Source organism: Bos grunniens, chromosome 27, assembly GCF_055505025.1.
Source record: "Bos grunniens cultivar Pamir isolate PY7600 chromosome 27, Bosgru_T2T1.0, whole genome shotgun sequence".
Taxonomy (NCBI): Eukaryota; Metazoa; Chordata; class Mammalia; order Artiodactyla; family Bovidae; genus Bos; species Bos grunniens.
The window spans coordinates 21,384,725-21,411,509 of record NC_141191.1 but is presented as its reverse complement, the minus strand read 5'-3'; the positions used below and the strand labels follow the sequence as shown (position 1 = coordinate 21,411,509).

General features: G+C 45.3%; 1 protein-coding gene across 1 annotated transcript in view; it reads left to right on the top strand.

Annotated features, from left to right (window-relative positions):
* Positions 1 to 587: 587 nt before the first annotated feature.
* PDGFRL (platelet derived growth factor receptor like) overlaps positions 588 to 26,785 on the top strand; it is a 74,625-nt gene continuing 48,427 nt past the window's right edge. The window contains exons 1-2 of the mRNA XM_086380655.1: positions 588 to 741; positions 21,000 to 21,297. Coding sequence (XP_086236781.1) covers positions 687 to 741; positions 21,000 to 21,297 — 353 coding nt within the window. The 5' untranslated portion in view covers positions 588 to 686. The remainder of the gene's footprint in view (positions 742 to 20,999; positions 21,298 to 26,785) is intronic.

Genomic DNA, 26,785 nt, shown 5'->3' with positions numbered 1-26,785 from the left:
AAGTTTCTCCAAACCCTCCAGCAGAACCCCGGGGAAGCAGCTGGCCTGCCATGGGACCCTCTGAAGGCAGAGCAGCCTCCCCCCTGGGAGCCCCAGGGGGCTGCCAGGTCTCAGCTGCAAGGGAGGCTCGTGTCCAGCAGGTACAGGGCTGGGTGCGGAGTTGGGACTTCCGAGGGCGATGGTCTTGTTGGTGAGCGCACGGAAGAGACTTGCTGGGAATGAAGAAATATATGCAGGGGGCATTTTTTACAGAGCATCACGGCCATAACGAGCTGGTGGGACAGCGCTGGTGACATCTGGACAATTCTGGTTAGATGAGACACCGCAGGATTACGCCGAGCCTTCTCGAAGTTGGTAAACTTGCTAAAACGCGCGGGGACCTCGAACTGGCCGAGTGACTTGTAATTGACATTTCGCTCTCCGCCTCGGGAAAAAGCGCAGAGCTTCACGGCTCCACCAGGGGGCAGAAGAGGTCACATTACACAGATAGAGAATTTAAAAAAAATCCCCAAACTTTTTCCTAAAATTTGTGTTCTTCCTCCTGAAACCGAATCCTCCAGCTGCGGCGTCCCAGGCGCCCGCCCCTCGCCCGCCCGTCTCCTGGCGTCCCTGCCCTCACCCTACGCTGTCCGCGCGCCTCCAACCCGCAGTCCCCAGCGCCTCCGCCGCGACCCCTCGCCCTGAAGATGAAGATTTGGTTGCTGCTGGGTCTTCTGCTGATGCATGAAGCCCTGGAGGATGGTGAGTGGCTCTGAGTGGGCGGCATCCCGGCTTATGCCCTGACTTTTCCCCGGGTCCCCTATCCCCCGTCGTCCTGCAGGTCTTCCTCCCGGCTCAGGAGTCACTTCCTGCCCCGTGCACCTGCCCCCCTCCTAGGAGGATCCCCTTACCTCCCTCTCCTCACTCCCCTCGGAACCCCTGGAACAGTGGCAGCTGGCCCGACCCCTTAGAATCCCAGCCAGAACGTCTCCAGCGCTGCTGAAAAGCCCCGGGCAGCCGGGAAAACTGAATATCCCCGGGCAGCGCCTGGTCCAGCCCCCAGTGTCAACGTGTCGGTCTGGGAGGTGGCGCAGGGCGGCTGATCGCTTCCAGCGCGCGCGCGCGCGCAGCGTTTGCCCCGGGGTGTTTTGCTGGTGAGGCGGGGTGCCACCCAAGCTGAGCCTTTTGCAAAAATCGAAGGGTCTTCCTCCCCCATCTGCAGCCCTAGATGTGTTTCCTATACCAACAGGAGCTTAAATCCTGCAAGATATGCCTAAGTTTTACAACATATTTCTGGGTATCAAACCTTTTCCCAAACTTCTCAAAAACCCACAACTGTTATGCTTTTGATCTGATTGGAGGGGAGGGGATGAATCAAATGGGTTTTTGGACAATATGGGGGTCCTTGTGCCACTGCACTTTTTTGAATGTGTGCCTGTTCTGAGCCCACCCTGTTGTGTGGACCCACAACTACAGGGCCAGACTGTGTGTGTGCATTATTGGGAAAGATTGAATGCAAGAGGAGAGGGGAGGACAGAGAATGAGATGGTTGGATGGCATCACCGACTTGATGGACATGAGTTTGAGCAAGCTCCAGGAGGTGGTGATGGACAGGGAAGCCTGCTGCGCTGCGGTCCTTGGGGTCGCAGAGTCAGACAGGCCTGAGGCATTGAACAGACTGAACTGATTGTTCTGTTTCTCCATCTGTTATCTATGGTTCTGTTGGCATTTAATTGTTTGGGGAGGTCTGTTGTTTTTTCATTGGAGTTCATTGCATCTGGTACATCCTGGTATCCTGAAATTTCCCTTGGAATTCTGCTCTGCAAGTCACTATTTTTGCTAGTTTGGGTTGAAAAGCAGCTTTTACGGTTATGCAACCTTCGGCTGGAGCCAGCTCACCCTAGCTCACATTTTATCCACTACTCAGTCCAGACCAATTCCTTTCTTTCCCCGTGACAGTAGAAACATTTGCCAGAAAATACCACACTTTGGTTTGCAAAGTCTAAAATGGTTGTGGACTTGAAGTTGAATGTGAAGCTCCTTAAGCCTAGAGCCTGGCTGGATAAAGAGTAGGCAGAGCTTCTCTTCGGGGGTGGGGCAGGGGTGGGAGAGCAAGTCCTCTTTGCCTACGGATCAGTTGGCTTGAGTAAAATGTAATATTAAATTGCTCCTGCCAGGTCCTTGCCTGTGATCCCTGAAGCGATGGGAATGCAGTGTTTGGTATCACTTTTTGAATAGGGCAAGAGATGGTCAGACAAAATAATTTCAAATGGCCCATTCATTGGGTTACAAGTTCACCCAAAATGGCTGCTGCAGAGGTTCAGGAGGCTGGGTCAGCCACTGGTTCCTGAATCTGTCCTGGCTAGGGTGTGCCCAGACCATGATTACAAATAGCTGCTTGAATCTGTTAGCATCCGTTTAAGTCAAATATAACTCATGCAAACAATATAGATTTATGAGATAATCAGAAAAAATGGCACACAGACTGAATATTTTATAAGAAATAATTGATAGATTTTAGGTGTGATGATAGCATGGTGGCTTTGCTTTTAAAAATATAGTATAAACTACTTATGAATAAAATGTTGAACACATTATTTTTAGGGAGTCCAGGGAAAGATTTATTTTTAGATTTGTAATATGAAGGCATATATGTATACAAAGAGGAAATGTAAAATAGTTTATAATCTGATGATTTCACTTCTGTTTGGTGTCTTTGTTTTCCATCTTCCTGCATGAGAACTGAATGAATTTCACCTGTTTCTAGACTGGAGCGTTTAGCTATCCCTGTTTTAAAGTACTAGTATTTGTCATGCCATAGAAATGTCATTAGTCTTGGCTCAAGGAAAAAACTGACCAAATTCCTGAAAATATGGACTGTGAAAAATATTAATGTGCCATTTCACTTCTTGAAAATAAAATACAAGTCAGTAAATATTTCAATATAGTGATTTCTATGTTAATGAGTAATTTTTGTTAATCATAAAAATCTGGAAAGCATAGAGATACATAGAAGAGAAAAAATGTATCATTTCTTTTTTTTTTTTTTTTTTGGCTTTCCCCCCCTATTTTAATGTATATGTACATTGTTGTTTTTTAGTCACTAAGTCGTGTCTGACTTTTGTGACCCCATGGACTGTAGCGCACCAGGCTCCTCTGTCCATGGGATTTCCCAGGCAAGAATACTGGAGTGGGTTGCCATTCCTTCCTCCAGGGGATCTTCCCGACCCAGGGATCGAACCCAGGTCTCCTGCGTTGGTCCTTTAATTTTGAACACATAATTAGAAAAGTAAGTCTGCTTCTGTAAAGTATGTAAATTTCTCTAAACCTTTATGTTGTCTAAAGTTTGAGTTATCGTGAGGCTGGCTGGGACCAGGGAAAGGTCCCTGAGAGTAGCCTCGGCGGGCAGTCCTTCTGGTGCCAGCCTCTGATTGACGGGTCGGGGTATGGTGCATTACTGGGTCAACCCAAAGTACAAGCTGCAGGCACGGGCCCTTGACTCAGCTTCTCCCACCGCCTTTCGGTGTGGTTCATCACTTCTAGGAGAGGCTTCCAATAGTAAAAGGATTCCCTGTAAGCGTTTAGTGGGTGTACATCTGCTCTAACCCAGCTAGGTTGGCCTGGCCTAATTCTAAAATGCTTTAGGGACTTCCCTGGTGGTCCAAAGCTTGCGACTCCCCTTCCATTGCAGGGGGTGAGGGTTCTATCCACCATCAGAGAGCCAAGATCCCACATGCCTCGGGGCCAAAAGAATAGCCAAAGCATAAAACAGCAGCAATATTGTAACTAATTCAATAGACTTTAAAAAATAATGAGAAACTTTTTAAACACTTTAAATTTTAGAAGTAATATTATTTCTTCTCATGAAGACTAGGAGCTGGAAGGGTGTGTCACTTTCGTAACATCGAAAGTGAGGCATGAAACAGTTAGATAACAGCCCAAGATTCTACTGAGAGCCAGATGTGGCTCACCACACCCCATCTTCCGTATTTATATGGAATACGTGTCATAGTGTTTGTTGATATGGTGCTGCTATTTTTACATTAAAGAGTACAAGATCACAGGTACTTAGCAACTTTTGATACTGCATATTTTATCCAATGTTGGGAGCAAATAATGAAGTATAAATACTATAAAAAATATGCAGTTTGTCAATCTCATGCCAGACCCTCGATTGATTCTAATTAGATCTTCAGTCTAACGTGGGTTTATTTTTGGTCCTGTGAAGGTTCTCTTTCTGAGAAAACTAAAGAGATTCTTTGTAATGTGAGGGCAGTACAGCCAGGTCTCTAAGAAAGTTAGGGGCCGACACTGACAATGACTATCTGACCAGGACTCTATCACTTTTTGTGACTCAGTTTATTCCTTGGGAAAAGAGTAAAGTCTAGTTCAAAAAGCCTTACAATGAAAAAAGGAATCGTAAAAGTTCTCATTGTGTATGAGTGCAAATAGTGAATGTTTTGAAGCATTTAGGATCTTAGCCTACATGTTTAACATCCAAAGTCATCTCTGATCCTTAGAGATAAAAAAGAGATAAGTTTAATTTTCTTTATCATGACTCTAAGTGAATGGACATTCCTCATACTTTGTGCACCCTTCTTTTTAAAAAAAATAAAAAAACTTTTTATTTTGTATTAAGGTATAGTCAATTAACAATGTTGTGGTAGTTTCAGGCAGACAGCAAAGGGACTCAGCCATACGTATCCATGTATCCATTCTCCCAAATTCCCCTCCCAGCCCGGTTGCCATATAACATTGAGCAGCGTTCCCTGTGCTATGCAGTAGGACCTTGTTGGTTATCCATTTTAAATACAGCAGTGTGTTGTACACCTTTCTATTAAAATCATTCTTTTGGGTGTTTATTTATGGATCTGTTTCTCTGATGTGATAAACTCGGTGAGGTCAAGGAAAAGAAAGAGAGAAGTTTGGGGGCCATGCAGTGCGCCAGCCAGAGCAGCAGGAGGAGCTCGGGGATGGATGGCTGTCCCTGGGCAAGGCTGTGAAGCCTTTACCTAGTGGGGCTCGTTGTCTGATGGAGTGGATGGGTAATGAGGAAAAGGCAACATTGCAGGAGCCGACAGTGGATGTTAAGAATCAGCAATCAGGGTGTTTTAGCTTCCTAGACTTGCTGTACCAGAGCACAAACTAACATATTCCAAGTTCATTCTCACCCAGTTCTAGGGGCTGGAAGTCTGAAATCAGGGTGCCAGCAGGGCCATGCTGCCCCCGAGACCCTGGGTCAAAGCCTCCCTTGCCTCTGCTGAGCTTTGGCTGCGGCCGGTGATCCTTAGTGTTCCTTGGCTTGCAGCCACGTCACCCTAACCTCTGCTTCTGTTGTCACATGGCCATCCTGTCCCTCGGCGTGTCTTCGTCTGGCATTGTCCTCTGTGTGTGGGTCTCTTCTTCTAAGAACACTGACATTTTGGATTAGATTTTTGGCCCTAATGACCTCATCTTAATTGATGATGTCTGCAAAGATCCTACTGCCTAATAAGGTCACATTTACTGGTACCGGGGGTTAGGACTTCAATTTTATCTTTCTGGGGACACAGTTCACCCTGTAAGATGAGGGAAGAGGATGCGCAGGGATGAGGAGGGCAGCGTGGGTAGGAGGGTCAGAGGCCGGCTGAGAGAGCGGAAGCAGGGGCTGCACGTCTGAAAGAGCCCTGAAGCCAAGCGAGTGGGTGTCCCGGTGGTTCGTGTGGCTGAAGGACTTGAGGTGTAAACCGCCTTGTAGGGCTTTATTCTAAATTAGATGCAAATCACTGGAGGGTCTCCAGCAGAGGATTTATGGTCTAATTTATATTTCCAAAGGTTAGCATGCTTAAAAGTCAGGAACTTGCATAGGAGCTGTTTTAATAGTCTAGGTGAGAGTGACTTGAAACAGGGTGGTTGCCATGGATGCAGGGAGGAGAACCTGGGTTTGGGGTCTATCCTGAGGGCAAAGCCCAGAGGATTCACTGCTGGAATGGAGGTGGCTTTGGACAGAAAGAAGAGAATCGTGTGTGACTCAGAGTTTTACATCCTAAGCCACTGGGTGAGTAGAGCTGCCATTTACCGATAAAGGCACACTGGGGGAGGAGCCAATTTGAAACGGCATCTGGAGTTCAGTGCGGACATGTCCAGCTTGAGACACCTTTTACCTTCCGAGTGGCAGTGTGGAGTAAGCAATGGAATATTCAGATCTGGGTTTAGAGGCGAAGTGAGGACAGGAACAAGGAAACTCTCAGCATAGGAATGCTTTTAGTGCCAAGGGGACCGGGTGAGGCTGCTTAGAGATGGAGTGTCATTAGAGATGGGGAGGAGTTGTGAGGGTTCAGCCCTTTAGACTCAGATCAGGCTGAAAAGGAGGATGAGTGAGTCTGCCAGACAGAGAAGCAAGACAGCGCCATGTCCTGGGAGCCCAGCAAATAGAGTGTTCAAGAGAGACTGCTCATTTTGCATTACATATAAATATAGGATCATTATGTTGTATACTGCAAACTAATGGAGCTTCCCTGGTGGCTCAGTTGGTAAAGAATCCACCTGCAGTGCAGGAGACCTGGGTTTGATCCCTTGGTCAGGAAGGGAATGGCAACCCACTCCAGTATTCTTGCCTGGGAAGTCCCATGGACAGAGGAGCCTGGTGGGCTACAGCCCATGGTGTCACAAGAGTCAGACATGACTTAGTGACTACCACCTCAAACTAATACTCTCAATTGAGCTGTCAATTACATCTCATTTTCAAAAGTGGGATAAACTGTGTTCTAATGGATGCTCTGAAGAAAACATGTTTTGAGCTAAGGTTTTTTTATCCTGAAATAGAAGCATCTAATTCTTAGAAGTTGCTCTTTTAAGAAAGCGGTACTTTAAGCAATGATCTGGAGGGTATTTTGGAGTGGGATTCCAGACAGGGTAAGAAAAAGAGGCTCTCAGGGTTCTACATTTTCATCTCCATACTGTCATTGCCTTCTCAACTGCTCAGATTTGTTCTTGGAAAAGTATATGTGTGCCTATGGGGTGTTTCATGGGGAATGGCAGAATGACAGTGGGGTACTCAGTTGATACAGCTGGTTGGGGGAGCCCCTCAGCTACCCAGCAGATTTATTGTGTGGAGGTCTGGGTACTGCTCTTGGGTCAGATCTTCCAGCCCGTGGGGAAAGAGAAGTGAACAGTGACAGGTCTTTCATGTGAATGGCTGTGTCTACATGACTCCATGTCAGGGATTCTTCTAAAGAATTTATTTTCTCCTCTCAGACAATCTGATCAAATTAGAGGTTAATAGTCAGGTCACCTTCACTGAATAAGCTTTGATGGCAATCAGTCCTCAGCAAATGCTGAAGAGCTACGGTCCTTTGTCCTGCGTCCCTCTGGCTGTGCAGCGCTCATTCATTTTGGAGACTGTGTTGACCAGCGTCTCCTCACTCAGGGATTGAAATGTATGCCTTGGAAAAGCATCCCCAGCCCTTCCAGAAGGGTTGTGCCCTTATCCCGGGCATCAGGTTCTGTTTGACTTGGAACTCCTTGTCAAAGCCCAGGACCTAACAAACAAAGAAACCACTTAGCAGTGCTGTGCGTGCGATTCATGCAAATAAAGCGAAATGCTAATCTCAAGTGAACTGAAAGCCACAACACGAACCAGAGAAGACGCAAGACCTGGTTTTTCACTGACTTCTTAGTAACCTGCGGTTAGCCGCTTGGCGTTGGTGAGCTCAGTTTTTTCACCTGTAAGTTATGGAAAATGGTGAGCTTCTCTGCCTCCATCACAAGCTTATCATGGAGTTCACCCGAGACATTACAAGACAACCACAGAACAACAGGCAGCTGCTCACTGGCACTTACTTACTGTGAAGGCTGGAGATGCTTTTCCAAGGCATACATTTCAATCCCTGAGTGAGCAGACGCTGGTCAACACAGTCTCCAACACTAGTCTCTCAGCATTTTAAACATTTAAAATTAAATTTAAACATTTAATGCCCCAAACAATCCCCGAGATAGTCGTTATTACCATATAATTCTCAATTTACAGGTGAGGAAACCAGGAGGGTTACTTCCTAATGTGACACAGTTGGAAAGTGAATAATGGCTTTAGGACCTGAAGTGTATAATGATATTTAATGGTTTTTAAAAACTTTTATCATTTATTACTCTATAGAATATACCGTGATCTCAAAAATAAAATGGTAATGAACTTTCACTTTTATGTATCTGTTACCGAACAGGGTTCTTGGTCTTCTCCAAGCAATGGAAATTGAGTAGAGGTCAGACAGAAAATTTAGGCAGGGCTTTACTGGGGCTCCTGCTGCAGCAGGGAAAGCGAGAACAAACAACGTTCCCTTGCTGACTGGTTCCCTGAGGAGTGGGGGGTGGTGAGGGAAGGCGTTAAGCTTGCTTCTTACGTGGGCTAAGGGTAGGGTTGTGTCAGGGGTTGGCCTGGGAGGTGACTGAAGTGTTTTGCCCACCCCTTAGGTGGTGTTTGGGCAGGGGCCATGCACAGTACTCTGCTTTTGCTCTTCAAAAGTGGCATTTGGGTCTCTTTGGTCTCTTTGTATCTTTTGTCCAGAATTTGTCCCAGCTGGGCATGCATGCATGCAGTTATTTTAAGCCCCATACAGTTTCTTTGTATTTTGCTGCTCAAGGAGTGAAGAGGTGTGTCCAGGTTCAAGCATTGTATCATTGCACAAAGGGTTCCAGGTTCCGGTCTGTCTCATCCCCCACCCCAACTCTAGGAGACTTTACACCCTTATTCTTAAGGAGTAAGGGGCTGAAGGTCTTGTTTGAAACTGCTTCCTGCTGGATGGGGCCGCAGACCCTAGCCTACCCCTAAGGTGTAGAAGTTCCTCACTGACAGTTCAATGACCTCTAAGGACCTGGACCACCCTCCACTGGAATGGGCTGAACTCCTTGAGCCATCATGAGCCGAACTTAAAACCGTTAGCGCATGGAAGAAACAAGTTTAACCAGAAGGTTGAACAAACAAGGGCTAAAAGGAGAACAACAACGATAGCCATTGAAAGGCCTAGAAAGGGAAGGAACCAAGTTAACTTTGGGCTGCCTTAACCGTTAACCAGACAAGGAAGGCAGTATCACGCCTGCCAAAATTATGGAGCCCATCTGCCTGGGCGTCTATTTCCTTAATATTAACTTTTACCTGTCCTGTTGCACTGATCCAAATGCAGCAGGAAGCAATAGTTACCACATTAACTCTGCCTTCTTCTGCCAGAAGTTACTTGAGGCCCAGATGATTGTCAAGAACCACATCGGCTAAGGAAACAAGAGGTCCCAAGTCCCATTAAGGCTTCTCATAGGAGCCCACCCATGGCCTCATTTACTCATCTGTTGACGGTGCCTGTCTTCTGCGTAGGTGTCTCAGATCTCCCACTGGTTCACAGGTGTATTGCTCTTCTGTTGTGACCTGTGGGGTTTCTGAAGGTAAAACCTTTAGCCCGGATGAGTGTACCCAACTCGATATCCCTTGCAGTTTGACAGCAGTGGAGTGGCTACAATTACTTTATAGGGACCCTTCCATTCTGACAGTAGTTGATCTTCAGGGGACCCATCTTTCCAGGTTTTGAGAACAACGTAGCCCCGAGGTTAATTTCTGAGGACTGCTCTTTCCTCTCTAGTTTTCGTGGGAACTGGCAGTGTCTTGTGGATGTAGTCCTGGATCGCCTTCTGAACTTGTCCTCGATTAATAGTCTATCTCAGGGCCTGGTTCAGGCCTCCACCCAGTAGAATGTCTGCAGTAAGAAAGGGCTTCCCGGAGATGATTTCAAATGGGCTAAAATCTCAGACCATTCCTGGGTGCTACGCAGACCATGAGGAATGCAAGAGGAAGCAAGTTGGTCCAGGGTTCATGAGCTTCTTGGCAGAGCTTTGCTAAGGATTTCTTTAAAGTAGGGTTCCTTCCCCCTACCTTCCCTGAAGACTGGGGGTGCCAAGAGATATGTAGCTTGTAGTCTGTCCCCAGGGCTGTTGTGAGGCCCTCTGTGATTTGGGCTCTAAAAGAAGGTCCGTTATCACTCTGGAGGGACTCTGGAAGTCCAAACTGAGGAATTATTTCTTTTAGAAGAAACCTACAGACTTCCATACCCTATTCAGATCTGATGGGGAAGGCTTCAGCCCATCCTGTGACATTATCAGTGAACACCCTGAAAGTACTTATATCCAAATCATCATCATCATTTGGGTGAACTCTAACTGCCAGTCTTCTCCCGGGAAATGTCCCTTGGTGTTGGATTGGCCTGAGTGACGAAGCAGGGATTGGATGGGTATGTGGGTTCTTGGTGGCACATGAATCACAGGCAAGTTTTACTTGTTATAGTGTTCTTTTCAGCTTTTTCCCTGAAAAAGTCTTTTCCATCAAGGGCTGTAGTGCATCCCTCCCGTGGGGGTGGCATCAGGCAAGCTCTTGGTGAGTTTCTGTTGTTGGGCCTCGGAGATTAGAACCTTATCCTCCTTTTTATACAGCCTGCACGTCCCTTCTCATAGCCCCATTTCTCAACGTGTTCCTGCTCCTGTGGGAGATACTGGGGGAGTCTAGGGAGTTCAGGGGGCTAATCATTAGAGCCAAAACTTGTTCAAGTTCCTGTAGGTGAGTGGCCTGTTTTGCAGTTGAACAGCTCTGCTTTACCATTGCCCCCCAAAGATCCCTCCCTCTGATGGTCCCCACAGTGGGTTACTGTTCCCTGGGTTGGAAGCTCTGTGTGTGTGTGTGTCTTAGTCAAAGTCATGTCCAACTCTTTGCGACCCCATGGACTACAGCCCACCAGGCTCCTCTGTCCTTGGGATTCTCCAGGTAAAAATTCTGGAGTGGTAGCCATTCCCTTCTCCAAGAAACCTTCCAATCCCAGGGACCAAACCGAAGTCTCTCACATTGCAGATAGATTCTTTACCATCTGAGCCACCAGGGAAGCCTTTTATGGGGAAATTTTTAGCAATTAACTTTTCTCTTTCTTTCCAAATGGCAGCGTGAGCATGTAGCACGTGGAACCCGTATTTGGAGTCAGTAAACATATTTAATTTTTTATCCTTCCCTAGTAAAGCTCTCATTAATGCAATTAGTTCAGCCTTCTGAGCTGATGTGTGGGGTGGCAGGGCCTTGGCTCCTATTCTATTCATCTAGATTAACTGTGGCATACGTGGCCTTTTGGGTTCCTATTTCTACAAAACTGCTGCCATCAGTAAACCATCTGACCTCAGGGCTGTGAGGACTTTCATCTAGAAGATCAGACCTACTGGAGTAAGTTTGTCCTATGGTCTCTATACACTGATGTGCTAAGTCTCTACTCTCCACTGGGAGTTTCTGGGTTTAGGGTTTCACATATCTTTAAGGTGGGCTTCCCTGATAGCTCAGTTGGTAAAGAATCTACCTGCATTGCCAGAGACCCCAGTTTGATTCCTGGGTTGGGAAGATCCCCTAGAGAAGGGATAGGCTATCCACTCCAGTATTCTTGGACTTCTCTTGTGGCTCAGATGGTAAATAATCCACCTGCAATGTGGGAGACCTGGGTTCAATCCCTGGGTTGGGAAGATCCCTTAGAGAAGGGGAAAGGCTACCCACTCCAGTATTCTGGCCTGGAGAATTCCATGGGCTGTATAGTCCATGGGGTTGCAAAGAATCAGACACAACTGAGCGACTTTCACTTTCACACCTTTAAGGTAATATTGGAGGCATCTGTTGGAGGGGCCTGGTATCTTGTTAACCCTCCTCCAGTTAACCAGTGCGTCCTTTGACCTCTAGGGTGTCAGGGTCTCTCCATTCAAAGGCACAATGATATTGAGAGTCTAGATAAAGAGAATTTTTTTTATTTTAAATGCAGCTTTGAAGTCCAGACTAGAAATACTGGGCACTTCCTGGACCTTGGGGAGGAAGGTGTGCAATTTTGGCACCAGTGGGTGAATAGGAATGACGGCTTCACTCACTGCTCGTACATCTTGAACAAACCGACACTCCCCGTTAGGCTTGTGAACAGGGAGGGTCGAGGTGTTGCAGGGGATTGGCAGCGGCTGATGAGCTTGTGTTTTAGGAATCTGCTGAGCAGCAGTTGGATTCCCCTCAGGGCCCCTCAGGCTTTAAGGGATATAGTTGCTTCCAGAGGTATTTTCCCAAGGCCTTAACCTTATATTATTAGTGGGGGGATCACATTTTGCCCTTCCTGGTACTGAGGTATCCCAAACTGCAGGATCCATCTGTTCTCTCATGTCTTGCCATCAATATTTTGATGCCCAACAGGTGGGTCTTCTAGGGCTACTGATAGATACATTCTCTGCTCGGATTCTTGACATCCTCAGACTTCACCCTGTCCTAAAAAACATACTGGCTCCTAACTTATTCAGCAGATCTCTCCCAAGGAGGAGGACAGGGAATTCTGCCATATATAAGAAGGAGTACTAATAATCATGCTGTCCTGGAGTTTAGGTTGAACACTATACCGTAACAGGACTAACCCTCCTTTCTTGTACTGCCCACGTGTCTAGATTACAGAGAAGCTCACAGATGGTTACATAGGACCTGAACCTTTCTCAGCTACTGACTGGTAAAGTAAGGGATATACTTCTTATGTGGGGTTTTAAAACTCTTCAGTCTGCTCCTTTGTTCTATAGGACTGTTATTCTCCTTGTGTAATCCAGCAGTTATTGTAACAGTGCCTCATAAAAAGGACTTAGAAATTTATTCAAGAAATGGTAACCAGAGCAGTCTATAACCTGTCATACTATGCGGAACAGTTTAAAATATGCTTTAACACAGCTGGGTAAACAACTGTATATCTGATATCTGAGCTCATAGCCACCTTAACTTCATTTTTTGTCTAAACAAATCACTTTTACACTAAATGGGGAGGCCACCAGCTTGAACAATCATCCTAAGACAGAATAATAGTTTTTGATGGAAAACTCTATTAGATTTCTTTCAACAGAAAAGAGATAAAGGATAGGAAACTTCTTTATATCTTGCATTAAAGGAGCTGGAAAATGATTTTAAAGATTTTAGCAGTCCACTGTGGCTCTTTTGCCTGTGTGTGAAAGGGCTTCCCTGGTGGCTCAGATGGTAAAGAACCCGCCTCCAAAGTAGGATTCCTGGGTTTGATCCCCAGATCAGGAAGATGCCCTGGAGAAGGGAATGGCAACTCACTCCAGTGTCCTTGCCTGGAGAATTCCCCAGACAGAGGAACCTGGTGGGCTACAGTCCATGGGGTCTCAAAGAGTCAGATACGACTTTGTGTGGACTTAACTGTAACTACTAATAATAGACCTGATCCTGCAGGCAAGAGTAGACACCTTGCCTTAGGCCATCCATCAGATCCTGTCATGGTTGGAGAGGAAGCCGGCCAGCCAAGTCAGAACAGAGAAGTGTCTGCAGGAAATTCAGTTCTCCTACCTGCCAACACCCGAGGCTAGGCTGGAGTGATGAAGATGGATGGAGTGGGATCTGGAGCCCACAGGCGCTCCAGCCCCGTTGGTTAGTGTGCGGGGAGTTCTCATCCAAGAGATTGGAGCTGGGCCGGTAGGGGTGGCTCCTCCGGCACCCTCTGGGGGTGCTCAGGACCTTCCCCCCTCCAGGGCCCCTCCTGCTGACAAAAGGTGCCCTGGTTTGGGCCCAGGCAGCTTCTTGGTGGTCTCTCCAGCCTTCTCGGCCCTCCAGGGTCTCCTGGAGGTGGTGGGTGAATCAGAGAGGCCAGAAGCTGAGTTTCCTTTCTTAGCCTCTTGCCCTTCCTGGCCTCCTTCCTCCCTTAAGTCTCAGCTGGTGCAGACCTTGAAGGCCTCCTCTGCCAAGGTTGACAGCGGGGCTTGGGGCCCAGTCTCAAGCTTTTGTAATTCCCTCCAGGTATCAGGCATAAGTTGGGTGATAAAACGCATGGCCAGTGGTTTCCTCCCCTCTGTGGACTCAGGGTCTGTGTGGGTGTCCTTCCTGAATGCCTTTGTCGCCTGGCTCAGGAAGACTGCTGGGTTTTCGTTTTTTCTTGTGCAACCTCTTGGACCTTACCATAATCTACAGGTTTTACCATACTCCTTTTCATTCCTTCTGATAGACAAGTAATATCATGTCTCATCCTAGCTACGGCCTGCATGATCTGCATAGTCCCGGTGTGAGTTGTGCTCTGGGATGGCATCGCCACCCGCCTGGTGGATTTGGTGACCAGTGTGAACTGGGGGCCAGGAGGCCAACTGTGTGTTCCCTGGCCTTTCTCAGTATATGCTCTTTTTTATCCGAGGTACAACAGTGGGCCAGAATAACCATGATGTCCTGCCAGGTGGGGGCTTCCCAGGTGGGGCTCAGTGGTAAAGAATCCACCTGCCAAGCAGGAGATGTGCATTCAATCCCTGGGTCAGGAAGATCCCCTGGAGGAGGGCAAGAAAACCCACTCCAGTATTCTTGCCTGGAGAAACCCATGGATAGAGGGGCCTGGCGGGGCTGTGGGGTCACATAGGGTCGGACACGACTGAGTGACTAAGCAGCAGCAGGCTGCCAGGTGAGAGTGAATGCCAACCTCAGACTGGCAGCTTCATCCCTCAGCTTGTGTTCTCTGAGAACCTGGCAAACCTCTCCTCACAGAATAACCTGATTAGTTTAGGATCTCTATTTGGGAAGTTCCAGGAGCCCTTTGAAGCACCCCAAAGTTAGCTGGAGGTCAAAAGAACTTTGTATTTGACCTTGGGTTAGTCTGTCAGAAATTTTTAAAAGTTTTAAAGCACCCAATCAGATAGGATCATAGGTATCTGTGAAGCAATGCTTATTCTGTGAGCTAAGATGGGGGAAAAATTTTTTTTAAAGTAGATACCGATCACTTAATGGCATAGAAACTCACACAGTCTGATATCAAAAGGAGTACGCCAGGAAAACATTGTTCTCTTATGAGAAAGAGAAGCCAAATTCAGTCCTGCATAAGCCTACTATTAGAAAAATCCGTTTACCTGATTAAACTTAATCCAACCTTAGGAGACTCTGACCACATACAAAATTCTTTTCTCAGTGTTCCTCTTCTGCAAACCTCCTGCCATTTCTGTAGTCATACTTTGTTTCTTATTCTTTCCCCATTCAGAAAAGTGAAAAGTGAAAGTCGCTCAGTCGTGTCCGACTCTTTGTGACCCCATGGACTGTATAGTCCATGGAATTCTCTAGGCCAGAATACTGGAGTGGGTAGCCTTTCCCCTTCTCCAGGGGATCTTCCCAACCCAGGGATTGAACCCAGGTCTCCAGGTCTTCCACATTGCAGGCAGATTCTTTACCAGCTGAGTCACAAGGGAAGGCCAAGAATACTGGAGTGGGTAGCCTATCCCTTCTCCAGCAGATCTTCCTGACCCAGGAATCGAACCAGGGTCTCCTGCACTGTAGGTGGATTCTTTAACAACTGAGCTATCGGGGAAGCCCTCCCCATTCAGAAATAGCCAAAAAATCATCCTTTTTTCTTTCAACAAAATACATTTCTATTCCTCATACTTTCTGTTCTGAGAATATACATCCTATTTTCCTTAAGCAACCATGAACTGTCTGCTACATTAGCATTCTATGGGTTCCATCACTTCATGGGAAATAGATGGGGAAACAGTGGAAACAGTGTCAGACTTTATTTTTTTGGGCTCCAAAATCACTGCAGATGGTGACTGCAGCCATGAAATTAAAAGACGCTTACTCCTTGGAAGGAAAGTTATGACCAACCTAGATAGCATATTCAAAAGCAGAGACATTACTTGGCCAACAAAGGTCTGTCTAGTCAAGGCTATGGTTTTTCCAGTGGTCATGTATGGATGTGAGAGTTGGACTGTGAAGAAGGCTGAGCACTGAAGAATTGATGCTTTTGAACTGTGGTGTTGAAGAAGACTCTTGAGAGTCCCTTAGACTGCAAGGAGATCCAATCAGTCCATTCTGAAGGAGATCAGCCCTGGGATTTCTTTGGAGGGAATGATGCTAAAGCTGAAACTCCAGTACTTTGGCCACCTCATGCAAAGAGTTGACTCATTGGAAAAGACTCTGATGCTGGGAGGGATTGGGGGCAGGAGGAGAAGGGGACGACAGAGGATGAGATGGCTGGATGGCATCACTGACTCGATGGACGTGAGTCTGAGTGAACTCTGGGAGTTGGTGATGGACAGGGAGGCCTGGTGTGCTGCAATTCATGGGGTCGCAAAGAGTCGGACACAACTGAGCGACTGAACTGAACTGAGGTTAGTAAAGGACACCTCGAGGTGGCACCAAACGTCTTTGGTTTCTCTCTAATAACAAGACAGAAGGGGGAAAATTTAGACCTGTTCAGCAATAATGTCCCTAATATTTTATCTTAGTTCAAATGGCCTGGGTATTCAATGAATTCGTATCATTTAACTTAAGTTGGTTTCAACTTACCAAAATTTGGAGAGACTGTTTTAGATGGATATTTCCAAAATATACTTATTGCTATAGAGTTTACTAGAGTTCTTATCCCAGTTACACTTACTTAAAAATTTAATCGTATCAGGTTGACTTCCCTGTTGACAGATTTCATAACAAAAGCAATATGCACTTACTGACTTTCAGTAGCCCTAGGTACAATAAAAGTACTATACTTAATGTCGATCACTCTAAAGTCATTAGAGTGTATTAATGAAATCCATAAGCTTAAGCTAGCTTTAATACCAGATATTAATTAAATATTGAATATTTTCCAGATCACATGAACCCAAAATTTTCTGGTGAGCCTCTTCTGTGTTTCTGAGAAGGTATTTAAGTGCTTAGTTTCCTTGATGCCAATTAAATGCAGCTCATTTGCAAGTTAATTTTTACATAAAGACAGAACCAGAGATCTCATTGTTTTCTTGCTTGAATTGAAAATGCGCCCCCCCCCCACCCCGCCTTTTTCCCCTTAGTCTGGGAGACCACAGATGAATCAGATAGTTCCTGAGAGCTCAGGCAGGAATAGTTGCAAATGCAGAGGAAGGGACATTGCAAGCTCCTGTCTTTTCTTTTTGTTCTTTAAAAATGCCACCAAGTCACCTAAGGCTGGAGTCTCCAGCAGTGTGGGCTGTTTGTGGGCACAGTGGAGAACTTCAGCCTCGAAATACAATGTCAGCAGAGAATTCCAGGAGAAGTTGGAATTAACTTCACAAACAAAGACGCCAATCACAAAACTTAAAGACACAAACTAGAAGCTTGTACGATGGAGGGGGCGACGGGAGTTCAGGGGTGAGGTCTTAGGGAGGAAGACAGAGAAGCTATGTTCAGTGGTCCCGGAGGTGCCCAGAGCCCCTCCCAGATCGGGACAAGTACCCCGTGTTGAGTGTCTCGAAGTCTGTTACCAACCAGGGTTCTTGGTCTTCCCCCGTTGATAGAAACGGACTAGAGACCAGACAAAAAATTCAGGCAAGGCTGCAGCAGCGGGAAGTGAGAACAGCAGCAGGTTCCCTTGCTCACTCGCTGCCTGTGGAGGTGGATGGGTGAGTGCGTTCCTTGTACAGGGTGAGCGTAGGGGTGCATCCAGGAGTTGGGCTGGAGGGGTAGCTTAGGTGTTTTGCCCACCCCTTAGGTGGTGGTATGTGCAGGGGGCATGCGCACTGCCCTGCTTTGGCTCCAGGTTCTTCAGAAGTGGCTTTTTTGCTCCCTTTGTATCTTTTGTCCAGAACTTGTCCCAGCTGCCCACGCACACGGTTATTTTTAGTCCTGTACAGTTTCTTTGCGTTTGGTTGCTGGAGGGGAGGTGTGTCAGATGCAAGCATTGCCTCGCGGCCGCTGAGGGCCCCGGGTCCCAGCCGGTCTCATGTCTACAATGTAAATTCTTATATTTTTTAGGCCTTTAGAAAATATTTACATAGTCATCCTGAAGAGTCATATTCTTTAAAAAAGCTAGACTTGGAATTGGGGAGTCACTCAGTCCTAGGGCTTCTCCATGGGGCCACTAGTCTCCTTGACCTTAGAATCATCACTGTCCAATCATGGACCGATTCCACAGTCAGACAGCTGGATAGATGGATGGGGCTCTTTGGTCAAGAGGTCAAATGATTTTTCAGGGATGATAGCACATATTTAAAGGTATACTGATAATACACTGATCAAATGTTCCTGAATAACATCACCACAAAGGATCTGAGAGGCTTAGAATCAGGCAGATTACATGGGCTGCCTAAATTCTCTGGAATTTACACACAATTGTTATTTCTAATACCTTGACTTCCTGTTACATGATGAAGAAAACACCCCAAATCAGATATCAATACAGAGGTCCCTGACTCTCAGAGGCATAGTGTGGCAACGCCTGCAGGGCACAGATGGCTTGGGCAGCATAATGGTAAGCTTTTATTTTCTGCCTTAAGAAAAAGACAGTGACTTTCACCTATTGCAACACCGAGGCTTATGCTTCACAATTGCTATTGCTGCACTAGTGTATTTCTGTAGGTCTAATATGTTCCCAACAATTACACTTTTCCTTCTGGGAGGCTGTGGAAATGTGTACATGGGCGGCCCTGCCCACCCCCATCCGTCATGAGAATCCCAGGGTAAACATATGCGTAGGGTCTGGAGAAGTCTTGACAAACAGCAGGTTCAACAGCTTGTATTGGGGTGTGCCTTGGAGATGAAGGCTTAAGGGCACAGCTCTGTCCCCTGGAAAGACGGAGAAAGCACAGCAGGGTCCATGATCCAGAGGAACGAGAGTGGAGGAAGGATGGGGAGTAAGAAGAGCCTCAGATCTGGGGTAAGGAGAGGTTGCAAGTGAACCTGGAGTCCTGGATGGGACAGTGGGTTCAGAGCACGGCAACCGAGCCCAAGGAAGGCAGCGCGCCGAGGAGCGGGATGTTGACCCAAGCTTGCAGTGGGGTCAGTTCCAGAGTCTGGGCTGAGCTGAACCAGGAGTGGAGGTCAAAGGGCTCCTGTTACAAAAGGCAGCATGCTGAAGAAGCCACATTCATCATCGCACAGTTGAGTACATGTCAGCTGAGTTTTTGGTACAAATCATCCCCGGAGTTTCAGATGGTAAAGAATCCTGCAATGCAGGAGACCCGGGTTTGATGCCTGGGTCAGGAAGATCCCCTGGAGGAGGGCATGGCAACCCACTCCAGTATTCTTGCCTGGAGAATTCCATGGGCAGAGGAGCCTGGAGGGCTACAGTCCATGGGGTTGCAAAGAGTTGGACACGACTGAGCAACTAGCACTGTGAACCCTTTCATAAGTGCATGGCTCCATGCAGCGCTCACCAACTGCACACACCCACGTAAGCAGCCCGCATCCAGACAGGGTCCCTCTCCTGGCCCCTCCTGGTCCCCCCCATCCCTCCAAGGAAGACCACCAGCTGACTCCCCACCTCACAGATAGAGATATGAAGTGTCTAAAGAACCAAGTTTCTGATATTTATAAGTCAGGCCACCTGCATTTCTGCCATCCTTTGAGAAACCACGGCCTGTGACCCTGGATTCGCTCCCTGGCAGCTACCCCTTCAGGAGGACGTGGTCTCAGCAGGTCCCACCCCTCACCTGTTTTGTTACCTGCCGGGCCCTCTGATGTAAGAGCTTGCAACCCTCGCCTTTTCCACCTCTTGATCCCAATTGGACTGTCTGTACTCTTGACCCCCCAAGCCCTTTGTACACCAAGGTAGTATTAGATAAAGAAGTACGAACATCAAAGAAGGCAAACATTTTTTCTCCTGATTTATCACATTTTCCCATTTTATAAAAATGCCCCATAATTCCCTCAATTAGCCAAGATTTCTGTAGTTGTCTGTTCAAAATATCTACAGACTCTTTATCTATAGGTAGTGAAACGGGAGTCAGGAGACCTGAGTTTACTCCCATGTTCTACCACTAATCAGCTTTCTGTGATGTGTATAACTTTTAAGGCCTCCTTTATTATTTTTGAAAAATTTGTAACGTAAGAACCTTAAATGATCTCTGAGGATCCTGTAAGTTTGGACATTTTATAATTCTGTGGACTTACAGCGAGGTCACCTTGGAGCTGATTCAGACTGTGGGGCAAACAAATCGCCTAGTCTCATCCTCCTTGCTGAGTGGACACAGCCCATGGCCAGGTGGGCTGGGTGGACAGGTGAGATTTCTGGAACCCAGCATCATTCCAAGGGCAGGCAGCATTGTCTGTAGAGTAGGGGAAAACAGCAGTAAGAAGACGGGCTCAAAACACACTGTTATATTTAAAGTGGATATACCTACTGTATAGCACAGGGAACTCTGCTTAATGTTACGTGGCAGCCTGGATGGGAGGGGAGTTTGGGGGAGATGTGTGGATATGGATATCTGTGGCTGAGTCCCTTTGCTGTCCACCTGAAACTGTCACAACATTGTTAATCGCCTATACACCAATACAAAATAAGAAGTTAAAAAAAAATTACTCAAAGGCGGTCAGTTCTTATTTACCACCATTTGCCAGCAGTTCTCAACAATGTGGGTGATAAAATACTCCTCCCCCTAATATATTTTTGTCGGCTAAGTTCTAAACCATGGCTGCAGTTCCCTTTGAGTTTTAATAATGTATATAATGTATGCTTTAAAAGAGCACAGGGTTAGTATGTATTTCTTACTAAGCCTTGTATCCTACATGGATACCATCCTAACACACACAGACGCCACTGTATGAATTCATTTGGAAGAAAGTTCGTGATGGTTTGAAATTTTCTGAGTGCACTTGGAGTGCAGTCTGTGTCTCCGCTCCCTGGAGACAATATATTCCTGAGTTTTAAGAGTGGGTTCAAAATGAACAGTGACAGCACTGAGATGCCAAGGACCAGAAACAGACCTTGAGAGGCTGTGGGTCTGCCCTCTGGGGGAGCACCTTGGAGGCAGTGAGGCTGAGTGTGAGCTGCAGGGGAAGGCTGTTTTGTTGGGAAGTGTGAGTGTTCATTCATATGTGAAATATTTTGCTGCATTTGAACAAAACCTTTGAAGCTGAAATCTGTTTTTACTATTTGATTTAAATCTAAAGGATGAACCAAGAAAATAATGATTATTCCCCCAAAATAACTTTAAGAGGAAAAAGGTATTAAAAGTGATCTGTTTGGGGGGTTGAAGACTCTCGGTCTGTTGGCCACCAACGCCCACTTGTTCTCTCCTCACATTTATACCAGTTACTGGCCAACATCCTCCCAAGAACAAGCGACCAAAGGAGCCAGGAGAGAACAGGATCAAGCCTACCAACAAAAAAGTGAAGCCCAAAATTCCTAAGATAAAGGACAGGGACTCTGCTGATCCAACGCCAAAGACACCGTCTATAATGACGCAAATGATGGATAAAGGTCGCTTCCAGAAACCCGCTGCTACCCTGAGCCTGGTGGCAGGGCAAACTCTGGAGCTTCGATGTAAAGGAAATAAAATCGGATGGAGCTATCCTGCATACCTCGACACCTTTAAGGACACCCGCCTCAGGTAAGCTTTAAATTTGTTGTAGCAATAGTTAAAACAGACATCTATTTATTTATTTTTGGCTGCGTTGGTCTTCACTGCTGTGTGCGGATTTCTCTAGTTGCCTCGCGTAGGGTTACTCTCTAGCTGTGTTCAGGATTCCCATGGCAGCGGCTTCTCTTGTCGCAGAGCATATGTTCTGGGGCACTTGGTCTTCGCTAGTTGTGTTGCTTGGAGTTAGTTGCCCCACAGCCTGTGGGATCCTCCTGGACCAGGGATTGAACCTGTGTCTCCTGCATTGGCAGGTGGATTCTTAATTACTGGACCACCAGGGAAGCTGGCCTTTTTATTTTTTCAACTTGTTTTGGGGTTAGGGATTTGGTTTCATACTCTTGTTTAATATCACATTGTGTCTGACATCTACCATTTCGTGTTAGTGGTTTATAAAAACAGAAGCTCAGTGAGCAAAAGCCACTGATTTTATTTCTTCACCCCATTAAAATTATTGCAAATTCTACCAACACTGGTTAAACAATGAACTGTTATAGGAAGCCATATGACAGATAGTTGAAACTGTGATGTATAGAGGTAGACATTTAAGAATTCATATTGGAAAAAATAATGGATTCAATGCTTCATGTTATTGTTAAAGTAATTGTGATAAAAAACCGATTAAGGGGAGATTGCTATGAGGAATTTGACCAGAGATGAACTGCTTTTGAACATAAATTTTCACCAACAATGTAGGAGGGTTCCCTTTTCTCCACACCCACCCCAGTGTTTGTTATTTGTAGACTTTTTTTGCCACTTTATTTTTTTAACTGAAGGATAATTGCCTTACAGAATTTTGTGGTTTTCTATCATATATCAACATGTTATTTGTAGACATTTTAATGATTGCCATTCTGACCAGTGTGAGGTGGTACCTCATTGTGGTTTTGATTGGTATTTCTCTAATAATTAGTGATGTTGGGCATCATTTCATGTGCCTCCTGGCCATCTGTATGTCTTCTTGGAGAAATGTCTATTAAGATCTGTCCAGTCTTCGATTGGGTTGTTTGCTTTTTGTTGTTGAGTTGTATGAGTTGTTTGCATATTTTGGAGATTAAGCCTTTGTCGGCTGTATAACTTGCAAATATTTTCTCCCATTCCTTAGGTTGTGTTTTCATTTTTTAATGGTTTTCTTTGCTATGGAAGAGTTTGCAAGTTTGATGAAATCTTGTTTATTTTTGTTTTCATTTCTGTTGCTTTGGGAGACTGACCTGAGTAAACATTGGCGTGACTTATGTAGAGAATGTTTTGCCTGTGCTCTCACCCAGAAGTGTTATGGTGTCTTGTCTTATGTTTAAGTCTTTAAGGCATTTTGAGTTTACTTCTGTGCATGGTGTGATGGTGTGTTCTAACTTCATTGATGTACATGCAGCTGTTCAACATTCCCAGTACCACCTGAAGAGACTGGATGTTTTTTCCCCCTCTAATTTTATATTCTTGCCTCCTTTGTCAAGATTAATTCAACTTGGTGTGTGGATTTATTTCTGGGCTCTCTGTTGTATTTCTTTTATGCGTATGTCTGTTTTTGTATCAATATCATATGGTGGTTTTTATTTTAAAACATTTTTTAAATTGGAATGTAATTACTTTACATTAATGTGTTAGTTCCTGCTGTAAAATGTGAATCAGCCATATCTATATGTATACCCCCTCCCTCTTGAGCCTCCCTCCCATCCACCCCCCACCCCCACCCCCATCCCACCGTCTAGGTCATCACGCAGCCCCGGGCTGAGCTCCCTGCTCTATACAGAAGCTTCTCGCTGGCTCTCTCTTTTACACACACTAGTGCATATGTTGGTGCTACTCTCTCAAGTCTTCCCACCCTCTCCTCCCCCTCCACTGGTGTCCATAACTCTGATCTCTGTGTCTGCACCTCTGTTACTTCCCTGAAAATGGCTTACCCAGTACCATTTTCTAGATTCCATAACTATGCATTAGTATATGATATTTGTTTTTTTCCTGCTGACTTCACTCTGTGTGACAGGCTCTAGATTTATCCATATCACTCCAACTGACTCCATTTCTTTCCTTTTTATAGCAGAATAATATTCTATTGTATGTATGTACCACATCTTCTTTATTCATTCATCTTTTGAGGGACATCCATGTCCTGGCTATTGTAAACAGTGCTGGAATGAACATTGGGGTACATGTGTCTTTTTGAGTTAGTGCACTGTTTTGATTACTCTAACTTTGTAGTATTGTCTGAAGTCTGGGAGAGTTATGCCTCCTGCTTTTTTTTTTTTTAGGATTGCTTTGGCAATTCTGGGTCTTTTATGGTTCCATATAAATTTGGAGATTATTTGTTCTAGCTCTGTGAAAAACTTCATGGGTAATTTGGTAGGGATTGCGTTAAATCTATAGATTGATTTGGGTAGTATTGCCATTTTAACAATATTCTTCCAAGTCAAGAGCGTGGGATATCTTTCCATCTCTTTGAATCCTCTTTAATTTCCTTTACTAGTGTTTTAGAGTTCTCCTTGTACAAGTCATTCACCTCTTTGGTCAGATTTATTCTTAGATATTTTATTTTATTTTTTGGTATGATTATTTGAAAATTATTTATTTGGGGCTGTGCTGGGTCTTCGTTGCTGCATGCGGGCTTTCTCTGGCTTTGGCGGGTGGGGGCTACTCTGGTTGCAATATGCTGGCTTCTCGGTGCGTGGCTTCTTTTGTTGCAGAGCACGGCCTCCAGGCACGCGGGTTTCGGGAGTTGCAGCTTCCCAGACGAGGGGGCACACCCAAGTCTACTGCATTGGCAGGCAGCTTTTTAACCACTGGACATCAGGGAAGTCCTGGTATGATTTTTAAAGGCTTTTTTTTTTTTTTTTACATTCCCTTTCTGATATTTCTTTGTTAGTGTAAAGAAATGCAATGGATTCTGAATGGTAATCTTGTATCCTGCTGCTCTGCTGAATTCATTTATTAGATCTAGCAGTTTTTTTGTGGAGTCCTTAGCATTTTCTATACTTAGTATCATGTCATCTGAATATACTGACAATGTTACCTCTTTCCTTTCCAATTTGGATACCTTTTATTTCTTTTCTTTTTTTGGTCTGATTGCTGTGGCTATGACTTCCAATACTGTGTTGAATAGAACTGGTGAGAATGGTCATCCTTGTCTTGTTCCAGATTTTAGCCAGAAGGCTTTCAGCTTTTCACCACTGAGCATTATATTGGTTGTGAGTGTGTCATAAAAGGCTGTTACTATGTTGAGATATGTCCCTTCTGTACCCACTTTGGTAAGAATTTTTATCATGAATGGATGTTGAATTTTGTCAGGCTTTTTCTGCATCTATTGAGATGATTGTGTGTTTTTTTTTTTACTTTTCTTTTGTTAACAAGGTATATTACATTGATTAATTTGCATGTATTGAACCATCCTTGTGAACTTGGGATGAATCCCACTTGGTCATTGATAGGACCCACGTAGGGGCTCATAGTTGAAATGGCTCGTTATGTTGAATAAAGTCACAGTGATCCTTGGAACTGACCAAACTGCCCAAACAACATTCTATTTTCCCCCTGGCACCTACCTTCTCAAGGCTATGTGACCACCAGATTGTAGACCTCCAGCCACGTGATTGCAGGATTCAGCTACAGGCTAAAACTTAACCACCCCTTCAGAGATTTTTCACTGGCGGGGTATAAGAAAGACCCCGTCAGAAAGGGAGGACACTGGTTCTTCTCAAGGGCCAGTCACCCTCTCATTTTCCCTCTAAGAAATTTCCTTTTCTTGCCTGACCGCTCGGCTCATTCTCTTTGTCTCTGCACTTGCCTTATAGTCATGGTGTATGATATTTTTATATGCTGTGGAATTTGGTTTGCTGATATTTTGTTGAGAATTTTTGCAACAATATTCATCAAGGTATTGACCATAATTTTCTGTTTTGGTGGTATCTTTATCAGGGTGATAGTGGTGGCTTCATAGAATGTTTTTGGGGGTGTTCCCTCCTTTTCAGTCTTTTAGAAGAGTTTGAGAAGAATCAGGGTAAGTTCTTTTTTGTATCCCTGGTAGAATTCACCTGTGAAGCCATCTGTCCCTGGGCTTTTGTTTATAGGGAATTATAAAAAAAGAAAAAAATTACAGATGCTATTTTACTTCCAGTGATTGACCTGTTCAAATTATCTATTTCTTCTTGGTTTAATTTTGGTGGGCTGTATGTTTCTAGAAAGTTTTTTCATTTCTTCTAGGTTGTCAAATTTGTTCACAGTATGTTCTTATGGTTTTTTCGGTGCTCCATTTTCATTTTGCTTCTTTGGGTCTCTCTCTTTTCTTCCTGGTGAGTCTGGTCACAGAGTTGTCAGTTGTGTTCAGCCTCTCAAAGAACCAGCTCTTGGTTTAACTGATTTGTTTCTACTGTTTTTAAATCTGTTTTCTTCATTTCCTCCCTGATCTTTATTATTTCTTTCCTTCTGTTGACTCTAGGTTTTGCTTGTCTTTCTTTTTCTAGCCCTTCCCAGTGGTAGGTTAAGTTGTTGGAGATTTCTCCCCTGAAGACCTGTATCACTATGACCTTCCCTCTAAGAACTCCTTTTATTGCATCCGTAGATTTTGGGTGGTGTCTTCACTGTTGTTTGTCTCAGGGTATTTTTTTTAATTTCCTTTTTGATTTCCTCGTTGACCCACTGGTTTTGTAGTAGCTTGTTGGTTAGTCTCCATGTGATCATTTTTTTCTAATTTCCTTTCCTGTGGTTGATTTCTAGTTCCATGCTGTTGTGGTCAGAGGAGATGCTTGGAATACCACCACTTTCTTAGGAGCCATACATTTGTCCTCTTGCCATCTCTGGTGTCACTACCCCAGTCCCAGGCACGTTACCCTTCATCACCACCAGTCTTGCAGTAACCACACCCAGGCTGGTCCTCCACCATCCTCCTCACTGCACCTAGAGTGAGGCTTAAAAAATGCACGTCTGATTGTGACAATCCCCTGCTTAACACTCAGTGGGCCTCCACTGGGGAGGAAGTTCAACATCCTCACAGGACTCTGAGACCCTCCCTGATCCCCCCACCGCACCCCCGTCTCTAGATTAGTGTCTTTGCTTTCACTGGTCCAAGTTCCTGTGACGTGGTCAAATGCACCAATCTCTTGGAGGCTTAAAACTTGCTGCTTTCATGGGCTGGACCACTCATGGCCCCTCTTCACCTGGCAGATTTCCTCTGGGAAGTTCATGTCAGGCCTCCCTGGGTTTATATCCTCATGGCCCCTGATGGGCCCTTTTTTTTTCAATACTCTTCACACTTGTATCTCCTTTTTTTAATCTGTGTTTTTCACGGAGACTTAGCTGCGTGCTTGGCATTTAGCTTTATCTATTGAATAACTAAATGACAATCCCTTTTTTTCACACACATACCTTGGAGAATAAATAATGTATGTGTATAAGAAATATCTCTCCATCTGTCTAACCTCTTGGACTAAGTCGTCTTTCACATTTTATTCTGAAGATACCCTTCTGGCTT